General features: G+C 38.9%; 1 protein-coding gene across 1 annotated transcript; it reads right to left on the bottom strand.

Moving 5' to 3' along the window:
- Nucleotides 1–7,521: 7,521 nt before the first annotated feature.
- LOC113078492 (tripartite motif-containing protein 16-like) lies at nucleotides 7,522–23,684 on the bottom strand. The gene is made up of 3 exons (XM_026250791.1): nucleotides 23,567–23,684; nucleotides 20,797–20,843; nucleotides 7,522–8,320 (listed from the first exon to the last, which is right to left on the bottom strand). The coding sequence occupies exons 2-3, from the start codon at nucleotides 20,819–20,821 to the stop codon at nucleotides 7,761–7,763; spliced, it is 585 nt and encodes a 194-aa protein (XP_026106576.1). The 5' UTR covers nucleotides 20,822–20,843; nucleotides 23,567–23,684; the 3' UTR covers nucleotides 7,522–7,760.
- Between the last annotated feature and the right edge of the window lie 40 nt (nucleotides 23,685–23,724).

Here is a 23,724-nt window from a genome sequence, read left to right as displayed (position 1 = left end):
AGCTGCTGAAACAGTGAACGCACCTCTTTAAGGAAAATAAACTTCTTTCCTTAAATATAATTTGATTCCTTGTCTCTTACACTGAGATGCTATTTGTTTGTAATTGTTTTTGCCACAACAATTTGGTGTCAGAAGTGGGATCTCACAGTGGTTTCTTCTGGTCCTGAGCGGATTTGACGAAGTGATCATCTCAGAGCACCAGGCTCTGGTCTTACCTCGAAAATTGAGAGAGAAGAGCCAAAACTGCTTTCAGGGCCAGAGTGACTCAGATGAGATCAGAAAGAACCCGGTGGCAGTAAAAGCATCTCAGGTAAGAGACTGTAAATTGTTTATTTTGAGTGGTGTAATTCGACATGACTGTGTGTGAACCATAGTGGCTGACCATCGCTTTGGTGCAAGCAAAGAAGGTTTTCAAGAGGCAAATTGTAACATGGGGCAGAGGTTTTCAAGAGGCAAATTTTATGCCGAAAACTAGAAGCTTTAATTCAATTTTATGCCGAAAACTAGCTTGTAGGTGGACGGAAGAGCCACAGCGAGCAGAGAACGTTTTCAAGAGGTAAATTGTAACAATGGTGCAGAGGTTTTCAAGAGGCAAATTGTCAATTTTATGCCGAAAACTAGAAGCTTTAATTCAATTTTATGCCGAAAACTAGCTTGTAGGTGGACGGAAGAGCCACAGCTGATTAGGTGAACTAGAATCATTCAATCAAGTGAAGATTTTGAGTAAGCTTAATTTACAGAGCATTTTTGCTAACCTTGCCGATTTGAGGTGACAAAATCGGATCTGTTGAAGACGTTTAACAGATTATAGACGTGCGTCGAAGGAAATCCAGAAGGGATTGAAGTCAGCCAACATGGGGTCACCAAACAGTAAGCTAGCAAAATTTTTATACACCAGTTTTTGGTCAAATAGAAAAAGAATTATGGGCATAAGTGTACACAGAAAAGCTGATCAAATATCATGAATTTCCTGAAGAAGGGACATTGAGTAAAGTAAGACTGAATGTGTTGAGAGAGGCAGTTAAAAAAAAAAAAAAAAAAAAAGAAACAGAATGGTTGTTGTATGTGTTCGTCACGTGTGTAAAGGATGTACTCAGACTATAGGTTGTTGGTTAAAAATAGGCTGAAAGTTGATAACGTAAGCAAATGCAGAAAGAATTGGCATGTATGGGTGAAATGAAAAAGATGGAAGAGAATGTGTGTGAGAAAACAGCTCCACCGGAGCAAAATGCTACTAATGAAAAGTGTGTTTGTGTTTTCCAATATGCACCCGAGATCGGGTCAGCACCGCCGGCTTCTAAACATCACTACCCTGTGGCAGACCTGACAGCCCTGAAACTGGACCATGATCTCAACTGCTCTCCGTTCCAAAGACCAGCAACAAATTCAGCAGGAGTTGCAGCGATAAGAGCACGAGGAGCGGCAGATGTAGCAGTGCACGACGAAGAAAAGGACGTCTTCGGAAACACATCTGAAACTGTTTCCAGCACAACTGATTCAGAAAGGCCAAGCACCAGCAGGCCGAGAGTGAAAAGTGGACAGATCAGCGTCACAGCTCCGAAAGACACAGCGCCGATAACATAAGAGCTCTGATGGTCAAAGTTGCGGGCCCAGATGGGCCAAATTTTTTTTGTTTGTTTGTTTATTTTGTTTTTAGAGCTTGGACAATGATATGAGAGACCTGATGGCACATCTCATGTTACCAGATCCGCAGGATGCGAGCGAAAGGTTTGCGAAAGAACAGCTTTTACTGTGCCAAGAGTTCAGCCCGACTTCAGAAGAACTGAGACGGATGCTGGGTGTGAAAATGGGTCCAGCGAACTGGACTAAGGTGAACAGAAAACGGGCAACAACGGACGTGAGACGTGTGCACACAGACTGGGACCATGCAAGCAACAAACCATACAGGAAAGAAGTGGAAAATTTCACTAACGCAGTAAGCGCAGAATTTCCTCCACGTGTGGACACTGAAAAGATTAAAGACAAGGAGAGCAGGACGGAGATGGTCCAGTTCGAGGAGGTCAGTGGCTGACTACGAGAAAGGGAAGTGAACATTTATTTCTAACACGCAAAACATGCACAAACACAAACACATACACTGATTTACTGTCTGCTATCTGCAATGAAGAATCTGCTTGCAAATCTTTGTGTGTTTGGAAAAATGTTGTGAATGATGAAAGTTTGAGCAGTGTTTCTGAAGAATGTTTAAAACTGTACAAAACCATAGGGTTTTCTCTCAATGCCAAGATATCCAATAATAGTAGAGGGAGTAATAATTAACTTTTAAGTCGATTCCGGAGAGTGCCAGAGCACTTTACGACCATGTGACTTGCCATGTGTGCCGAAAATGACAGGAAAAGTGTATGAAAGCACTTCGGCTTCAGGCCATTTGATCCATCATCTAATGGCCAGAGATTTAATGTGTGAATTAAATTTGACTCTCCGTGCTGATTCCTATGGCATTAGCATTGAGGAAGCACCACAAAAAACATGTTCTGAATTTGAGCCGCAGTGGGCTTACCAATGGTAGATAAAAGAAGTTGATTGGGCAGAGAAGATTTTGAAATTGGCTAAAGTTTGAACAACACCAATCAACACAGAGTTTATGAAGCCTGATAAAATGCATTGCACATCACATGTCGTAGTTGAGTGAGACTCAGAGTATGAAGAAACTTGGTTTAATGGGGTGGAGAATGAAAGTGTAAAATTTGACAAGATCTTCTGGACAGAGAATGTGTGTGTGCTTTCTGTGAGTTTGAATGAACAACAATTGCAGTGTTATTTAATGACAGAAGAGAGTGTTCCCCACCTATTTGTGTCGAATGTCATAAAGCAGCAGTGGAAAGATTTAGGGCTTTTTTTGTGAAAAAGTGCCTACAGGCCACAGACTGGGTTGAAGTTGATAAAGACATAGCACAGAGCAAAAGTGTTGGAGCATTTAAATCAAACTGTGATTTTGATGTGCAGGTTTTGAGAACTGTTCTTTTGTGAAGAATGATGTGTGTAAAAAAAAAAAAAAAAAACTTAGAAGAAATTGGGATGGGGGCTATTTCTGCCTCAGATGTTTATATTTCTTTTGCAGAAATACCATCAAAATTGTGGGCAGAGCGATGATTTATTAATCTGTGCCAAAGATAAAACTATCTGCATTGCCGACACTGTGACTCTCCTGAAGCATCTTGAGCAGGGGGGCACAAGGTTAGTCTTTTAAAGCTGCAGTTTGTGAAACAGGAAGTAACCTTCCTGGGACATGTGATCAAACCAAATAGCAAAGCACTGTATGAGAAATTGGTACGGGCCATAAAAGAGGTGCCAAAACCAGTTACAAAGAAATAGATGCTGTCATTTTTTTTTTTTTTTTGGGGATGTGTACTTACTGCAGAATATTCATCCCTAATTATGCCATTTTTGAGCAGCCTTTACAAGCCCTAACAACAGGGGAAAAGGCTGAGGTCAGGTGACAGACTTGTCTGGACAAGCGAGGCTGAGGAAGCATAACATGAAAGTGCAATTTGCTATGGCTCCAACGTTAGGCCTTCCTATCATAAACTGCCCGCTTGTACAGATGGTTGATGAAAAGAATGGTTTTATGTCTTCTGTTCTCTTGCAGACTCATGGTGACAGACTGCGACCTGTGGCCTATTTTTCAGCTAAACTTGATGCTGTAGCTGCAGGACTTCCACACTGCCTGAGAGCAGTGGCAGCGGCCGAGCTGGCTGTGATGGCCTCAAGAGAATTTGTAGGCTACTCTGATTTGACTTTAATGGTTCCACACGCAGTATCCATGATTTTGCAAGAATAGAGAACGTCACATTTGTCTACAGCCCAATGGCTGAGGTATCATACGATTTTGTTGGACATGCCAAACATAACTGTAAAACGATGCACAACTTTGAATCCTGCCACCCTTCTGCCCACACAGGAGGATGGTGAGGAACATCACTGTTGTCTGTCAGCACTCTAACAGGTGTGCACACCACGTCCAGACCTTTAAGACATACTGCTTGATAATTGTGACAATGTCCTCTTTGTGGATGGGTCTGCCTCAAAAGATCCACAAACAGGGCAGAATAAAGTGGGTTATGCTGTAACGACTGAATTTGAAACTCTGAAATCTGACAAATTACCATCACACTATTCTGCACAGGCAGCAGAACTGGTTGCATTGACCGAAGTGTGTAAACTGACAGCAGATAAATGCGTGACGATATACACAGACTAGCGATACACTTTTGGGGTCACGCATGACTTTAGTGCTATGTGGAAGCACAGAAAATTATTGAAATTGGAAGAGAGGCCGATACTAAACGCGTCTCTGGTATCGGACCTGCCCGAGGCTATTCTATTGCCAGACAAAATTGCGATTTTTAAGTGCGCAGCGCATACTAATGATAAAAGTTTCACCTCAACAGGAAATGCTAGAGCTGATATGGCTGAGGATCAGAATGAAGATAATAGTAAAAGAGCCACTTGCGCACAAGTTGACATTAATCTTTACATTTCTCCTTGTTTACAGAGCATGCAGTCTTTTTCCACAGGAGCTGAGAAAAAACAACTGGAAAGCATCAGGCTGTTTATAGCATGTGGAGATCCGTTGTTGGAACGCCCTGTTTTCCCAAACATTTCTTTTTTTAAACATTATGCTAAGTTGACACATGGGTTAGACCATGTATCAAAAGGGGGAATGACTGCACAGATGAAAGAATTGTGGTTTACCAAGGGCTTTCTCGATATTCACTGATACTTAAAAAAAAAAAAAAAAGTCAAAACAAATTTGAGGACATTCTAAATTCTCTTTGGTAGACCACCATTCATGGGAATAAAAGGGGGAAAAAACCCAGGGTTCCATCAACGGATGTGTCTGAAAACTAAATGTTGAATTACTGCAAAGAAATGTCTTGTCTGTTATCCAACAGTTGTGTGCAGGTGAAAGCTGCCCAGAGGAGGTTGCTGAGATGTTTCTGCATAAGATCAGGCCGGGGGATTACGTGGTAATTCGTGACCTGAGGAGGAAGAACTGGAGGGCGAAACGGTGGCGAGGGCCATTCCTAGCGTTGCTGAGAACACACACGGCGGTGAAGGTCGGGGAGAGAGCTTCGTGTGTGCACGCCAGTCACTGCAGGAGAGTTCCGCCCATATCGGAAGGGCAACAGGAGGAGGAGCCTCAGCAACAACAAGTTCAACAATAAGCCTCAAGATTGAGCCCAAACACCAAGTGCAAGAGCAAGGTCACTCAAGAGGAGTGATAAGGCCGGTGAGCAGAGTAAAGCCATCTGTACAGCCACAACCAGAGACATTGCAAAGAGCTGCAATCATTAGACAAGATAGATCGCTCAAGACCGTGGTACCCATTCAGACTGCCAGGAATGTGTGGACTTTGTAAGACTACATTCAATTTGACTTTGCAACATAATTGAACCCATGAGAGAGGCCGTAAGAGAACCCGAGCGGACTGACAACCTGTGGGCCGGGTGGGTTTATGTCTTTGTGGGGAGGATGGATGTACTGGATAATTCAAACTGTTCTACCAATTGTAGTGATAGGAATTCTGATCATGTTTTGCTTGCAATGAATTATGAGATGTATTTCCAGCTCAGTACAGTGATTGGTCAGGGCTGGGTTGCCCATACAAGCAGTAAAACTGAACGCTTTTCTGATAAATAGTGAACACTATTGTGATGATTATGAGAGTGACGAGAGTGATGACATTTACACAGAAATGTGAAGATTGATCAGGTATACGAAAGTCATATGAGGAGTATAACTGTGATGAAATGACTTGAAATGACTTATAATAATTTACGTTTTCAATATTATAATCATGTATGAGTTTGCATAGAATTAAAAACAAGCGAGTTTTTAAGTTATTATAATCAAAACTAATGTTAAATAATCCAAATCGTTTATCAGAGAATGATAAAGAGGAGGAATTGTTGTAGAAAAATTTATATTTTACTCTTACTTATTTACTTTCTTAGACATTTTGTGGGTTTTCATATATTTTTGTTTTTCCTTTTGATTTAACTTGTGTTTCTCTCTCAGTATGTATGTTTGTCACCTGAAATGCAACGAAGACATCACACAGTAAAACAAAGAGCCTTTGAAGTCTTTAGTGCGGGCAATTTACTCAGGAAAGATCAGAGGGGTTATCCATAAACAAAGACCTTTGACCTCACGGGTGTGAAGATAATAAAAGCCCAGGGGGTCAGGAGGACCATTGTGTTTTCTGAAAGAGTTAGTTTTGGTTTACGGGGTTAAGTGGAAATTTACAGAGAAGGAGCCCTGTAAGGAGTGGGGGTGATAACAGTATAATAAGGCTGTCTGTTTTCAGTGTGATTCAGGTCTGTTGTGTTTCAGGGTAGCTGCTGAAACAGTGAACGCACCTCTTTAAGGAAAATAAACTTCTTTCCTTAAATATAATTTGATTCCTTGTCTCTTACACTGAGATGCTATTTGTTTGTAATTGTTTTTGCCACAACACTTTGTATTTGGTTTAGAGACACTGCAGACAAAAACAATGAAGATTTTTGAAGATTGAAGATTATGCAGATTTTTGTTTAAGTATTTAACTTTTTTTTCAGACCAATGGAAAGAAAACATCCAAAATACACCTTAAGTATTTCTTTCATAGCACTTTATCTATTTCTGTTTGTACATATCTTTAAAGGCTGCTTTCTCAAAATGAGATTTTACTCCTGCACCGAGCCAAATATCTCCACTTCAGTTACACTTACACCAAACTTGAGTTTTATTACCATCTGTACAGAGGGGTTTGTTCATATACAGGTGTTGGACATATAATCATTAGAATATCAAAATGTTCACCAATTCCATTAAAAAAGTGAAACTCGTTCATTACACACAAACTGATATATTTCAAATGTTTATTTCTTTTCATTTTGATGATTATAACTGACAACTAAGGAAAATCCCAAATTTAGTATCCCTGAAAATTAGAATATTGTGAAAAGGTTCAGTATTGAAGACACCTGGTGTCAAAAGCAGAATGCAAGAAATGCTGTAAAATAATGCCATGACAGACTCTTGCTCTTCACCAGCATCATTTGAAGAAAAGGGAATTGACTTGTTGTATGAGATGACATCATTCTGACTGCTTTTATTTTGTATTTGACATCATTTCTTTTAAGTGGACAGATGTAAAGTGTCCTGTACGCATGAAACTACAGCCTCATATTATTTTCATGTCAGTTTGTCAGATTGAGCCATAACAGCTTCTGTTAATAATAAAGCAGAAAAGAGCATCATTTCAGAAGAAGAGATGCTGATGAAGATGTTCTAGTGATCAAGCAGCAGATTGAAGCTCTGAAGCTCCTGAAAGACTGAATTAGAGCCAGATCAACTGTGTTCAGCAGCGATACTGTGAGTGTTTGGACACAATTCATTCAGTGAATCGAGTGTTAAATCAGCGCAGACGATCAGGAGACGGATTCAGCCTCTGATCTCAATCACATTCATGATTATTCATACTGTCATCAGTTCACATCAGGATTCAGAAACCAGTTCAGGATCAAATGAGTCACTCATGGACATTTATTACATTTGATGAGCAGTTTACAATAGAAATATTAAAGCACACATATTACTCTGTTTATTAAAGATTCACAACAGTATGAGAGTCTGATCTAGATTCATAACTTCTGTATGATGATCAAAAACTAATTAAAAATGAATAGAAATTTAGTGATGTGAGATTCGATGAGTTTGTGTGCGTGTGAACATCAGAAAGAGTCTCTCTATCATTAAATATCACACAGAGACACTGAGGAATCAGGATAATAAAGTCTAAATCCAGCGTAGAGGGGTTCAGTGAATGTGGTGTTGAGTGTGTGTAAGTGTGTGAGTGTGTGTGTGTGTAAGTGTGTGAGTGTGTGTGTGTCAGAGACGCTGTAGAAGGACAGAACACCAGCAGACACGTCCACATACACTCCTACTCTCTTACAGGATGAAGGGACAGCAGATAGAACAGTTCTGTTATTATTGTGATAGACAGAGAAACTGTAATCAGAGCAGAACAGACTCCAGGATTTATCATTGAATCCAAACACACAGTCTCTCACTCCTTTCCTGTTGATTCCTTTATATGACACTGATATAAAAGCATTATATCCGCTCCATTCAGTCTCCCAGTAACAGCGTCCAGTCAGACTCTCAACACTCAGAACCTGAGGAACACGATCAAATCTCTCTGGATGATCAGGATACGGCTGATCCTCAAACACACATGTGATCTTCTTGTTCTCATCAGACAGAACGAGGTGAGTGTGTGCTGTGTTTGGATCCAGTGTGAGATCACAGGCCCCTGAACACAAGAAGAGAGAAACATCAAGAACAACACAACACTGAAGATGTCTTTGACTAGAGCTGTGTCTGAAACCGCTCCCTATACACTATATAGTGCACTAGATCAGCTGTCACACATTCTGAAGTGATGTTTGAATTCTGAGTGAACCACTTCATTCACTACATTCATCATCTACTGTTTACCCACAAATCTAATGTGGAGAAGCGGCGAGCTGGAAGCGAGAGAGAGTTTGAAGGAGAAATGCTGTTTACATCTTTATTATTTCTGCTTTAACATTTATTTCACACAATTATTCATATTAAAATATGTTCTGTAGGCAGAATAGGGACTAGTGAACGAGTGAACGAGGGAGTGATTTCAGACACAGCTTATATTTGTAAAGTCCAGAATCTCCTCACTATTCACAGAAGTCTTCACTAATATAGTGAATTTAAATTTTTTTTTTACTTTATTTTCTTTTTTTATTTATTTTTTAATGCAACACATGTAAAAGAACAGAACAGACAGGTCACTAGGGGTATCACAAACCATTAACTTCATATCAGGGGTTGCCCTCCCAATGGTTTCCCAAAGGAAAAAAAAAAGAAGAAAAAAAAAATAGAAATATATATATAATTATATATATATATATATATATATATATATATATATATATATATATATATATATATATATATATATATATATATATATATATATATATTAAAATACATTATAATAATAATAATAATAAAAAAAAAAAAACCTGGAGAATATTTGTCCATAAACATTTCAAGCTCCTCTCACAAAGCCACGTTTCTAGCATTTGTAAAACTGCATTTTTCCATCTCAAAAATATATCTAAATTACGGCCTATGCTCTCAATGTCAAATGCAGAAATGTTAATCCATGAATTTATGACTTCAAAGTTAGACTATTGTAATGCTTTATTGGGTGGTTGTTCTGCACGCTTAGTAAACAAACTACAGCTAGTCCAAAATGCAGCAGCAAGAGTTCTTACTAGAACCAGGAAGTATGACCATATTAGCCCGGTCCTGTCCACACTGCACTGGCTCCCTATCAAACATCATATAGATTTTAAAATATTGCTTATTACTTATAAAGCCCTGAATGGTTTAGCACCTCAGTATTTGAATGAGCTACTTTTACATTATACTCCTCCACGTCCGCTACGTTCTCAAAACTCAGGCAATTTGATAATACCTAGAATATCAAAATCAACTGCGGGCGGCAGATCCTTTTCCTATTTGGCACCTAAACTCTGGAATAACTTACCTAACATTGTTCGGGAGGCAGACACACTCTTGCAGTTTAAATCTAGATTAAAGACCCATCTCTTTAACCTGGCATACACATAACATACTAATATGCTTTTAATATCCAAATCCGTTAAAGGATTTTTAGGCTGCATTAATTAGGTAAACTGGAACCGGAAACACTTCACATAACACCGTACTTTCTACATCATTAGAAGAATGGCATCTACGCTAATATTTGTCTGTTTCTCTCTTGTTCCGAGGTCACCGTGGCCACCAGATCCAGTCTGTGTCCAGATCAGAGGGTCACTGCAGTCACCCGGATCCAGTACGTATCCAGACCAGATGGTGGATCAACACCTAGAAAGGACCTCTACTGCCCTGAAAGACAGCGGAGACCAGGACAACTAGAGCCCCAGATACAGATCCCCTGTAAAGACCTTGTCTCAGAGGACCACCAGGACAAGACCACAGGAAACAGATGATTCTTCTGCACAATCTGACTTTGCTGCAGTCTGGAATTGAACTACTGGTTTCGTCTGGTCAGAGGAGAACTGACCCCAACTGAGCCTGGTTTCTCCCAAGGTTTTTTTCTCCATTCTGTCACCGATGGAGTTTCGGTTCCTTGCCGCTGTCGCCTCTGGCTTGCTTAGTTGGGGTCACTTCATCTACAGCGATATCATTGACTTGATTGCAAATAAATGCACAGACACTATTTAAACTGAACAGAGATGACATCACTGAATTCAATGATGAACTGCCTTTAACTATCATTCTGCATTATTGACACACTGTTTTCCTAATGAATCTTGTTTAGTTGCTTTGACACAATGTATTTTGTTTAAAGCACTATATAAATAAAGGTGATTGATTGATTGATTGAAGAATATTGGATAATAAATCCCCTTATAAAGGCCTTCATGGCCTCCCAAGCCACTATAGCAGAGGGGGCTGTGGGTACATTGATCTCCAAATATAACCTAATCTGGGCTCGAAGATCTTCCTTAAATCCTACATCTTGTAATAAAGAAGAATTAAAACGCCACATCTGTGATCTTTCTGTTTCCTGATATGGGGTCATTTGTAGTCTGACCATAGCATGGTCTGTCAGCAGAATGCTATCAATTAAACAGGATAGTGTTGCAGGTAGCAAGGAGCTAGAAATTAAAAAAAAATCTAAATCCACCGGACAACCTCCACTGCAGAGCGTTTAACAGAGGCATCTTATGAAATAGCGTGGATTTTGGCGCGGGCAGACTCAGAAATAGTGAAAGACTGTTTTTTGGCTTCAGCAGAAATACTGTTCGCCGACTTTGACAACAAGGACGCCATCATTAAACAAATAAAAGGGTTACAGCTGTCTGATTCAACAATAATGAGGCGAATGGAAGACATCGGAAAGGACATACGTGACCAGCTGTTGGCTGATCTGCACACTGCACCTTGTTTCAGCATCGCAGTGGACGAAAGCACAGACGTCACTGACGTTGCTCAGCTGTGCACTTGAGTGAGGTTCCCAAAAAAACTCTTTTCAAGAGGAAATGTTGTGCTTACTACCACTCCATGGCCAAACAAGAGGTGTGGATATTCTGAATGCACTTTTAGTATTTTTTGAGGAAAATCATCTCAGCTGGTCCAAACTTGTAAGTGTGTGTACTGATGGTGCTCCAAGCATGCGAGGCAAAGAGAAGGGTCTTGTTGGCCTCATGAAAAAAAGAGATGAAATCCCCAATTTCATCAGCTTCCACTGCATCATCCATCAGGAGGCACTGGTATCAAAGCTCAGAACAAGTGAATTCCAAAATGCGATGCAAAGGGTTGTGCATGTCGTCAATTTCATTGTTTCAAGAGCACTACACCACAGACAGTTCAGAGAGTTAATCCAGGACTAAGAAAAACAGAGTACAGTGATTTAGTGTTGCACAGTGAAGTAAGATGGTTGTCCCGTGGAAGGGTGCTGGAGCAGTTCCTGAGCCTCCTTCCTGAAATCAACAGTTTCTTGGACACCAAGGGGAAACACCAGACAGAGCTGAAAGACCCAAACTGGATCATCCAGCTGGCCCTCCTTCCTGACATTACCTGTCACCTGAACACTCTCAACTTGCATCTCCAAGGGAGAGACAAGCTACAGCAGATTTGTTGTTAAGTAAACTGCTGTAAAAATGTATCAGATCAATATTTTTTTCAATTTTTCTTTTGCATAAATCTATTAATCAACCTCAGTCCTGATCAAAACTACCAAATGTTTTTTTTTTAAATCTAAGATTTTAACTCTTTAATTAACAAGTTCATAAATGATGTCACTGATTTGGGAAGCAAAAAACACACAAAATTACATATTTTCAATATAAAAAGTGATTGTGGACTGGATTTTTTTTAACCTGTTAACAGTCTTGGGCATGTCAAAGATTAGTAACAAGATTGGCCTTGATGCATTGTTAGTTTTTGTGCAGCATTAGATTTGAATATTTTCTCCCTCATTTGTTGTTGGTGGCTGTTTTTGCCCCATTGACTTCCTTTATAACGACATTTTTTGATTGCAAAGCCATGACACCATATAATCATGCATTCTTGATTGTTTGTGGTTTTCCCTTTTGGAAAGAGGTAAAACATTTTATTTTTACAGTTGATCACTAGGTGGTACCATTAACCCTTTAGATAGGCCTGTGCAAATAAATTTTTTTTTACTAAATGATAAAAAAATAAGTGTGTTTATGCACCTGCTGCCTTTTGATGGTGAAAATTAGAGATGGCCTATGTGTCAAATGCTCGGCTTTTCTTGATGGTATAGACAGTTTAAAACCTTAAAATACTGTAAAAAAAATCTACTTTGCATCAAATTTATGAACAATGTATTATGAACCAAAATGCAATACCAACTTCAAATAAGCTGCAGCTCGCTGGAGGGGTTAAGCTGCATAATCATTTCTGAAACTTCAGTACAAGTCAAGCCCTTTCTCGTGTTGCTTGCTGCTCTTCTCACCATCAAATGGCCAGCAGGATGGCATGCAAGTGTTTAAATCCACGTACTTTGCTTTTGTTTAGTCTATACTTATCACCACCATTAAAGGGCAGCAGGTGCATAAAGACACATTTGTTTACTCCCATGTAGTTCTGAGAGCCGAGATGTACATTTAGATTTTCTCAAATACATCAAGGTAAGTGCACAAAGGTCTCTCTCACACACACACTCTCTCTCTCTCTCTCTTTCACACTACACTAACAATATAATATGCTGTTATACTCCATATAACTCCATATTCAAGCCAGAAACTAAGCTTTTTTTTTGCACAGGTCTATCTAAAGGGTTCATGGTCCCACCTAGTGATCAACTGTAAAAATAACAAACTTTACCTCTTCTCAACAGGGAAGACCACAAACAATAAAGAATGCATGATTATATGGTGTTGGGGTGGTGTTAGCGCAGTGGATAAGACACATGTCTGTGGTGTGGGAGACCCGGGTTCGAATCCACGGTTGCTTGGGCTCAACACATGGCTACAAAGATCTTGTAATATAAAAGGAGTAAATTTAATCGACAACTTCAATCTTTTCTGGGGCCATAGACAATTGTTTAAACCGGATGGCCTCCGCCCAAACAAACTTGGTGCAAGAGTGTTTAAGGACAATATCTACTTCTGCCTTCGTCATCCTTCAGCAGAGTGTGTCAATCCATTCAGCACACACACACACACCGGGTCCGAGTCATCATGTGGTTGACATAGCCCACAAGGACACTGATAACACCATGCAGCCAAAACAAGCACTGCTGATAGACACTATCCCGGCTGAGCCCTGCCCACAGAGCTCCACACAGACAGACTGTGATGTATCAAAACAGCTACAAGATTCAGCACCCAAGTACGACTTTCTGGAAAACAGCCAGGGAAGCCAGGACAACACATCACAGCCACCGGAAACACCAGAGACACAGCCCATCTCACCAGACACATTATCCCTCTCTCCAGCATCACCACTTCTGTGCTTCTCACAGAAAATGGAGGAATTGGTGTATGTTGGGACTAAACTCTCCCACTCATTCGCTGCTAGCCCGCAGATATCAACTAAAAAACGGCGGGCCCCCCAACCACCAAAGCCTGTGTGCCCTGTTCCTATGAGAGCTCTCCGACCGCTGCCACAACGCCAGGGCCCAAACCCTCTATCTGCTGAAGGTGAACCAAAAACAACTGATAGCAGGTCTCAGTGATATGTGCCGGGTCCCCGCTATAATAACAGCAACATTGACAAATGCCTACTCATCTAATCTGCGGCCTATTATGCATCAAACTAAGATTGATAAAGACACAAAGCACTGCCATGAAGCTAGCACTTTTAAACATTCGCTCAATAAAAAATAAATCATTTCTAATCAATGACTTTATAACCACAAACAATCTGGATTTTATGTTTCTAAATGAAACATGGCTAGAAGACAGCTGCAGTGCAACAATCCTAAATGAAGCAGCCCCTCCTAACTTCACTTACATGAGTGTCTGCAGGACTGTTAGGAGAGGTGGGGGTGTAGCTGCTCTATTTAAAGATGTCTATCAATGCAAACAAGTGTCATTTGGTCAGTACTTGTCTTTTGAATATCTAGGGATTGTGCTGAAAGGTGCTCCACGCATTCTGTTTATTATTATTTACAGGCCTCCAAAATACTCTCCAGCCTTTGTTGAAGAGGTCACAGAAATGTTATCAATAATTTCCTCAGAGTTTGACTGTTTGCAATTGCAGGGGATTTTAATATTCACATAGATAATGCAGAAAACAAAACTACTAAAGAAATGATAACGGTTCTAAACACCTTTGACCTGATTCAGCATGTACATGGACCCACACACAAAGGTGGACACACTCTGGATCTAATCATCAGTAGGGGTCTAAACATTTCATCCATTGTCATTAAGGACGTAGCACTATCTGATCACTTCTGTATTTTCTTTGATATATTGATCTCTGCTAGCACTGAATCTAGATCTGTCTCTGTCAGAAGGAGATGCATAAATGAGAACACAAGTGTACTATTTATGGAGGCTATATCTTTAACCCTCTGGAGTCTAAGGGTATTTTTGGGGCCTGGAGAAGTTTTGTCATGCCCTGATATTTGTGCTTTTTTCAGTTTCTTATAAATATCTAAATGGGTAAAGTCTAATATCACTGTAATCAGCACAAACTGGGCTATAATAATATGTGAAATGCATTCATGTACATGATTGTATTTTTGAGAAAAAAATTTTTATGCATGGTTAGTGAAAAACTAAAAATGTTAAATCACTTGAATAAGGCCATAAAACACATACATAACATTGGTTCCCGGAAAAGTTGAGAACTGGAGCTTGTAGCCTAGAATTTTTCTTTCTAAATTATGTGAAAATCATCTTGTTTACTCATTCACAGAAAACAATATATTGATTTAAATTTTCTAAGACACTTTTTGTTGGTAAAAGTCATATGCGAGTAGGCGTCAACTATCATGAATATCATTGTGATTTACACCTGAGAAGACAAAGGCCTGCATAATGAGCTGCATAATGAGGCTCTCATTCAACTGTGCCACTGAGGGAGGACTTACAAGAAAGAATGTGAGAACAAAATAAATCTATATAATTTTATGTTTGTAGTATATTAAGAATATATTTAATTATCCCACAACATAATTAAAAATCCACTTGGGGGAGCAGTTAAACAGTTTATTAGGGAAAATCAAAGCTGACTTTCAAACACATTTTTTGGCATCCTTACTCCAGTCACACAATCCTTCAGAAATCCTTTTAACAATCTTATTTTCTACCAAAAAAACCCCATTTATTATTATCATCATCATTATTTTTATCATTAATGTTGAAAAGAGCTGAGAATATTTTTCAGGTTTTTTTAGGGGGAATAAATTGAAAGAACTGCATTGTTTTTACATTTGTTAGAGTTATCTCTATTTGTCACATTTATATTATTTACATCAAGCTTTTGAATGGTATAGTATTGTATATTGTTATTGAAACGTCATAATGTTTCACTTGATTATACATTTAGTCAGGAATTATAGTTTGGAAAAAGTATTTGTAAAAAGTCTAACTAGTAAAATGTTTACACGTTATGTGAAAACTAGTACAAATAAATAAAAAGAGACTTACTCATGTTTATGATCTCTGCTGAATAAAGTGCTTCATTCTTTTTTCTGAGGAAATCCATTTCTCAAATCCTCAACCACATCACATCTGTTTGGAGTGATTTATGTCTTATTCCTCTCATCGCGAAGCAAACAGTAAAATAAAATAAAAACTTGAAGAACAGTCTGGCTGCTTTTTCTTCTGTGTGGGTGTATTCAAGCCGCGCGCTTCTGTTTGAATCTGAATAGCGCGTTAAGCGCGGGGGCGTGGCCACATTAGATATAATGAGCGGAGATATGAAAAATAGACATCGCGTTGTTTTCATATGGATTACTTTATCACAGAATATTTGTTTTCGGCTAGGGCTGCAACTAACGATTATTTTGATAATCGATTAATCTGTCGATTATTTTTACGATTAATCGATTAATCGGTTTATGTACTTATATTTTAGTTTTTTCCATTTTTTCCCCAAGTAAATTACTAATAAAGGGTCTTTATCATTCAGCATAGATTTTTAAGAGATTTTAACCATTTTGCATTGTCATATCCTCATCAAAAATATACCTGGAGTTGTTTTATTATGTTAGTAATCCTTTGTAGAACTCTTCTGCAATCAAAACACTGACCCATACTCTAGCACAATTCACAAGGAGATTTCAAATATTGTTTTCACCATGGCAGTCCTTAGAGCTCCTAAAGTAGTTTAACATCCCAAACAAAGCTTAAGGAATCTTTGAGAACATATTTTCACGAAGTATAAGGATAAAACAGAATAAAATTGCAGTGCATTGTATTTTATTATTTACTGGGAAAAAGCTTTATAGCTTATGCTGTGAAATTGTAAACAATCCTTCGAAAAAAAGTGCCAATGGCATGAAACCTGAATGGAACTCACAATTTAAAGTAAAATCCATCAGAAGGTTGTCCAGAAAAAAAAAATTGGGACACACAAAAAACCTGCTGTGTGAAAAAGAGCAGTGAATACTTAGAAAAGAAGTGCATTTTAAATATACTCAAACATTTACCTCTCTCATTCAGTCATAATTAAGCTGCAAGTCTGAATTATGAACTGGTAAACGACAAACTGATCACATAACATGTTTGTAAAGCTTTAAATGTTAACTGTTAAAAAGCAATCTATCAGCTTTTACGACTAAACATTTGCAAACAACCTTGTACTGGAGAATCTGCACAAATAAAATTATTAGGGGCCGTTCACATATCGCACCTTCCAAAGCGCTCGGGCAGAAGCGCCCCTGAGGCGTCTGCCTTTGCTAAGCAACCATGACGTGCTCTCTCCATGACGTGCCCTCTCCTTGAAGACCCGCAAATTTCAGCAAAGGATAAATGGATGCGGTGTGGACGCGCCTGGAAAAACGGGCGCATCGCACCGCGTGCGTGTCGCGACCGCGTCGATTCCATTATGAGAGTGCATACTGCGCGCCTACATAGGAAATAACGAACTTGAGCACGCAAAAGACACGATATGTGAACGGCCCCTTAAACAGTTCAGTAGTGCAGATTTTACAGATTACTCTTCATTTTGAAGGCTCAAAGTAAAGTACTCCCACTTCCCGCTGAATGCTGCAGAGACGCTGTTCGGGAAGCACGTGACATAAAACGAGGCCAGCTATTGGCTATTCGCTACTTCACCTGCTGTACTGGCTGAGTAAAACCTCCGGTGGCTCATTACTGCCACACTTTGGTCACCGCAGATTTGAAATATGCACGAAATGAGCCGCTTATGGCAAATAAAATTTATTTAACGACGAATCGATTACTAAATTAGTTGACAACTATTTTAATAATCGATTTTAATCGATTAAATCGATTCGTTGTTTCAGCTCTATTTTCGGCAGAACTTGTTTAGTTTCAAAGTAAACATTTCAGGCTTTCTATAGATATCTCTCTCATGTCTCTTCGTTGAGTATTCACGGAGTTACAGTTCATTTTAATGACGTGTTTGTAAATGAAGATCAGCGGAGACAAAGACTGCAGACAGCGCACCTTGTTTGTTATCTTTATTTTATAAGTGCACTAAGGTGTTTTGTTATTATGTCTGTATCCAAAAAAAAGTAGACCCTTTACAGATTCGATTGATGTATTGCTCTTATCTGTACGATTAAAACTGAGAGTGTAATTTAAGTTCTTTTCGGGGTTATCAGGAGAAAATGACTCAAAACGCATATATGCGTTAATCGACTCGAAAGGGTTAACACCAAGAATTTCTGCAGACTCTGTTGATATTCTCCTTGATTCCTTCAACTCAAAAGTTAAGAATGTTATTGATGATATTGCTCCAATAATAGTCAGTAAGAAAACAAACAGAGAGAAATCAGTTTGGAGAAGATCAACAGCAGTTCAGACTATGAAAAGACAATGCAGAAAAGCCAAGCGAATGTGGAGGAAGACGAAACTTGAAATTCACTATTGCATCTATAAAGACATCCTTCATGCTTTTAATGTGAAACTAGCCACAGCTAGACAGAACTTCTTCTCAAACCTTATAAAAAGTAACTTAAATAACACTCATACTCTTTTTGCCACTGTTGAGAGACTGACAAACCCCCCAAGTCAGATTACCAGTGAAATGCTATCAGACAGCAAATGCAATGAGTTTTCTTCCTTCTTTTCTGAGAAGATCATAAATATCAGGAAGGCGATTAGCACATCCTCAAGTAATGCAGAGGTCAGACAGATTCAGCCAAAATATCAAAAAGATACAATGTCGATTTTTGAAGCAATTGATAGCAAAATTCTGGAAGACATAGTGCACCACCTAAAATCATCAACCTGTTGTCTTGACACACTTCCCACATCTTTTTTCAAAAGTGTGCTTGACTGCTTAAAAGCAGATCTCTTAGAAGTGGTGAATGCCTCACTTCTTTCTGGGACATTTCCAAACTCCCTAAAAACTGCAGCTGTTAAGCCCCTCCTGAAAAAGACCAATCTTGATAACACAATTTTGAGCAATTTTAGACCAATATCTAATCTTCCTTTTATAGGCAAAATTATAGAAAAGGTAGTTTTTAATCAGCTGAACAAATACTTAATCTCAAATGGATACCTGGACAATTTTCAATCTGGTTTCCGACCGCATCACAGCACAGAGACAGCACTCATTAAAATAATAAATGACATTAGCTTAAATTGTGACTCTGGCAAAATATCGGTGCTGGTATTGCTAGATCTCAGTGCTGCGTTTGACACTGTCGATCATAACATAGTACTAGAGAGACTGGAAAACTGGGCCGGGCTTTCTGGGATGGTACTCGAATGGTTCACGTCATACTTAGAAGGGAGAGGCTATTATGTGAGTCTAGGAGAGCATAAGTCTAAGTGGACATCCATGACATGCGGAGTCCCACAAGGGTCAATTCTAGCACCGCTCTTGTTTAGCCTGTATATGCTTCCACTAAGTCAAATAATTAGTAAGAACCAAATTGCCTATCACAGCTATGCTGGTGATACCCAGATTTGCCTAGCCTTATCTCCAAATGACTACAGCCCCATTGACTCCCTCTGCCAATGCATTGATGAAATTAATAGTTGGATGTGCCAGAACTTTCTTCAGTTAAACAAGGAAAAAACTGAAGTCATTGCATTTGGAAACAAAGATGAAGTGTTCAAGGTGAATGCATACCTTGACTCTAGGGGTCAAACAACTAAAAATCAAGTCAGGAATCTTGGTGTGATTCTGGAGACAGACCTTAGTTTCAGTAGTCATGTCAAAGCAGTAACTCAATCAGCATACTATCATTTAAAAAACATCGCAAGAATTAGATGTTTTGTTTCCAGTCAAGACTTGGAGAAACTTGTTCATGCCTTTATCACCAGCAGGGTGGACTATTGTAATGGGCTCCTCACCGGCCTTCCCAAAAAGACCATTAGACAGCTGCAGCTCATCCAGAACCAGAAAATCTGAACATATCACACCAGTCCTCAGGTCCTTACACTGGCTTCCAGTTACATTTAGGATTGATTTTAAAGTACTTTCACTCGTATATAAGTCACTAAATGACCTAGGACCGAAATATATTGCAGATATGTTCACTGAATATAAACCTAACAGAGCGCTCAGACCATTAGGATCGAGTCAGTTAGAAATACCAAGGGTTCACACAAAACAAGGGGAGTCCTCCTTTAGTTACTATGCCGCCAGCAGTTGGAATCAGCTTCCAGAAGAGATCAGATGTGCTAAAACACTAGTCACATTTAAATCTAGACTCAAAACGCATCTGTTTAGCTGTGCATTTATTGAATGAGCACTGTGCAGTGTCCGAACTGATTGCACTATATTTTCACTGTTTTTTATTTTATTTTATGTAAAATCATTTTCTAACTGTTTTTAAATGTTTTAATCATTTTAAAAGTTTTTAAATGGCTTGTTTTATTTTTGTTATTATTTTTCTTCATGATTATTTTACTTTCTTTTATGTAAAGCACTTTGAATTACCATTGTGTACGAAATGTGCTATATAAATAGACTTGCCTTGCCTTATTCGATATCAATATTGCAACTCCTCTGGCATGTCCTTTAGTGTAAGATGAATAAAAAGTGTTTCTAAATCCTAACCTTTTCAGTTTTTCATGTTCAGTTTGTTCTAAGTGAGTCTCCTGCAAAAAAATGATATGCTGGTTCTCTCTTTTCCTCTTAGTTATAAGTTTACTTCGTTTGATAGAATTTTTCAACCCATTAACATTAAGTGAAATAATTCTTTATTCTTGTTGTGACATTTATCTTCAGGTATTCTATCAAATTGTTACCCCTAAATGACCTTAACATTATAACACAAGTAACGCAGAAAAGAAAAGTAAAAAAAAAAAAAGAACAATCAATAAAAACAGTAACTTATTATTATTAATGTTACTGTTTAAAAAAACTGTTTGTTATTGTATTTTGATTGGTAATATATTATGATTTCCACAAAAAAAAAATGAAGCCTGGAGAAATGATGCTGAACATTCAAACTGAATCACAGCAATAAACTATATTTATATGTTTGTGTGTGTGTTAGTGTGTGTCTCTCTCTGTGTGTGTGTGTCTCTGTGTGTGTGTGTGTGTTTGTGAGTGTGAGTGTGAGTGTGTGTGTGTGTGTAGACCTACACTTTCGTAGTCCTGCTCTCATCATCTTCTCTCCTCCATGATCCACACTATAAACACACAAACACAGGTTCAGAAGTTGACACTCATATAATCAGACTGAGTCAATAGTGTGTATATTTGGTGTATATCTGTCCGAGCTCAGAATACAGCCAGAGAACTCCCTCATATCCCACGCTGGGACAGGAACAGTTAGAGCTGATCAGGGCTTGATGGGCTTTTTAATCTGAAATCGATTGGATCTTCTGCAGCTTTTGAAAGCGTCTGATGAGCATCGAGCGAGGGCTTGGATCTGCTGCTGAGAGAGAGACCCTTCTGATGAGAAAAGAATGGCTGAAAAACTGTCTGCTGGTTTGCCTGATTGAACCAGAACCAATGTGAGCTGATTTTGGGATCACAGACGAGTGACGGAGCGATTAGAGTCTCCTACAAATAGAGGATCCAGAAGGGATTTACCCTGGAAGCTCCTGAACTGGAGAGAGAGGAGATGAGAGGTTAAAAGTATAGATAGAGTGTATATCTATATCAACATTGTTAAGATAGAAGATAAAGGACCTGATAGAGAGCAGGGAGAAATAAGGAAAAAGCAGCTTAAACGAGAGGAACGCTTTAAAACATTTCCATGCTGTGAGGAAAGACTGGAGGATTCTGGGAGAAACTGTCTTTGATGGATGTATTTGATCATTTTATTGATTTTTGCTGTTTTCGTTCTGTTGTTAAAGGTTTAAAATGCGTGTCAGCTTCGTTCTGCTCAGTGTTGCTGTCACTGATCGTATGGTCCTCAAGCGTTAAAGATGTGTGTAATAGTTACATACTCAAGAACATATCTAACATTAACATATATAAAATATAACATTAACATATACTGAACTTTTAATTGCTGCTTTTGACCAAACAAATAACAATAAATCTGCTTACAAGTAATATCCTGAAAGACAGAAATAACTACTCACATTTTAGTTGTAATTTAATTCAATTAAAAAAACTATTTAATAATTAAATTTAATAATTTAATAAACTGCGTCCATCTATATTTCAGGCTGCAAAGCAACAAAATATGATTATTTTAAAGGGGCTGATTCTTTTCTAATCTTTTCTAATCTGTTTTTTTTTTTTTTTTGATATTTTGACAAAATAAAATAATAATAAATAGAAAATAATAGCTGAATTTATAAAAATGACCCTGTTCAAAAGTTTGGTTCTTAACACTGTGTTGTTAGCTGAATGATCCACAGCTGTGTGTTTGTGTTTAGTGATAGTTGTTCATGAGTCTCGTTAGTCCTGAACAGTTAAACTGTTTGCTATTCTTCAGAAAAATCCTTCAAATCCTCCACTAATTCTTTGGTTTTCCATCATTTTTGTGTATTTGAACCCTTTCCAACAATGATTGTGTGATTCTGAGATCCATCTTTCACACTGGAGATAGAAACCAGAGTTTGCAGAGGCAGTGTCACACATGGATCGACTCCTTGTGGTTAGGGAGGAACACAGAGAGAGGTGGAAGAAGGTGTGGGATTACACATTTATAAAGTGTTAAATCTAGGTTCCAATATAATAGTAGACATTTTGAGGTAATAAAGCTGACATATCCAAAAAGATAAAATCAGGAAAATCAAATTTCTGAGACATGAACCTTTTGTCTTCATGCACTTCCTGATGATAGGGCAAGGTCCCAAGATAAAGGTGCCTGCTAAACTCAAGGCACAGCTGTGCCTGTTTCTATGATAATGTGAAGGTATGGGTGATACTATCAGGCACCTCTGTATTTAAATGACACTGTTATGCTGATGAGATCAAGGCTGGGAATACGCCAGTGTCTGACATTTTCCAGATTCCATTTGCATGCTTTGTTTTAGTGGTCTCCACCTCTATGTATACCTCCTCCTAGAAATGTATATAAACTACAATGTATTAATGACTAGTTAGACTTTTGATGACTACAGTGCCACGCAGAGCGTTCTCAATAAAGAATTCTGCTGAAGATTACCCAAGAGTCTCCTGGTCTTCGCTTCTGAGTTTCTAACAAAGGGAATGGAGGAGGAGCATAGGCTTGAGCCGCTGGTGGAGGCAGCCTCACGCCAGCATCTGTTACAGGAGCTGCAGGACACAGAAAGATGTAGAGAGAGATGGAGGAAAAGACTGAACAGAGGAGGGAGGAGAAAGAGGTTTTGCAGTGGAGGCATCTGGAGTACGGCTCTGGCTCCCTGATGACTCTAATGACTGTTTTGGAAGGTTAGCTGGCTTTAAGAATAAAGCTGTGCTTTGGTTATTAACTGGGAAAACTGTACATGTGCATTAATCAGCGCTCGTCTCAGCCCCAAAATATCCACTTTCTGATTGAGGGAATGGTTGCTGTGGCTCAGGCAAAAGAGGACACTGGTGAGTGAAAAGGATGTCTTTCTGGCAGGGCAAGCAAAGTCATCATGATAAAAGCTTGGGTTTCATCAGCTGGACCTGGTGGGGAAGGAGGAGATTAGGGGCCAGTGGGTTGTGATGGGGATCCAAACTCATCATCAGAAGGGAAATGTTGGATTTAGGATATAGTAGCGACTGGGGTGAAAGCTGTCATGGGACGGAGTTCAGTTGGCTGTATATATATATATAAATTAGCGTGTTTAATTGAATTCATTATAAGAACAAGCTTCACTTGTGCTAAACTGGTTGATTAATCTGAAAAAAGCTCCTCCCAAATGTTGTTAATAAAACATAATTTAATGTAGATCTGCATCATTCACACACATGTTCAGTACGTCAGTATTAGTGTTTGACATACTTGAGTATCTGCAGTTTATAGTTTGGATCCTGCAGTTTGTTTTTGAGCAGCTGGACTCCTGATTGTCCTGGGTGATTGTAGCTCAGATCCAGCTCTCTCAAGGTGTGAGGGGTTTGAACTCAGAGCTGAAGACAAATGACCACAGCCTTCCTCTGACA

This window comes from Carassius auratus, unplaced genomic scaffold, assembly GCF_003368295.1.
Source record: "Carassius auratus strain Wakin unplaced genomic scaffold, ASM336829v1 scaf_tig00025795, whole genome shotgun sequence".
Classification (NCBI taxonomy): domain Eukaryota; kingdom Metazoa; phylum Chordata; class Actinopteri; order Cypriniformes; family Cyprinidae; genus Carassius; species Carassius auratus.
Note: the sequence above shows the minus strand (reverse complement) of the source record. Positions and strands in the feature narration are given on the sequence as shown.

Coding starts and splice junctions, on each gene's coding strand:
- LOC113078492 (XM_026250791.1), bottom strand. CDS start 20,821: ATGATGAGAGCAGGACTACGAAAGT. Junction 8,321..20,796: donor GAGAGCAGGACTACGAAAGT/GTAGGTCTACAC, acceptor TCTTGTGTTCAG/GGGCCTGTGATCTCACACTG.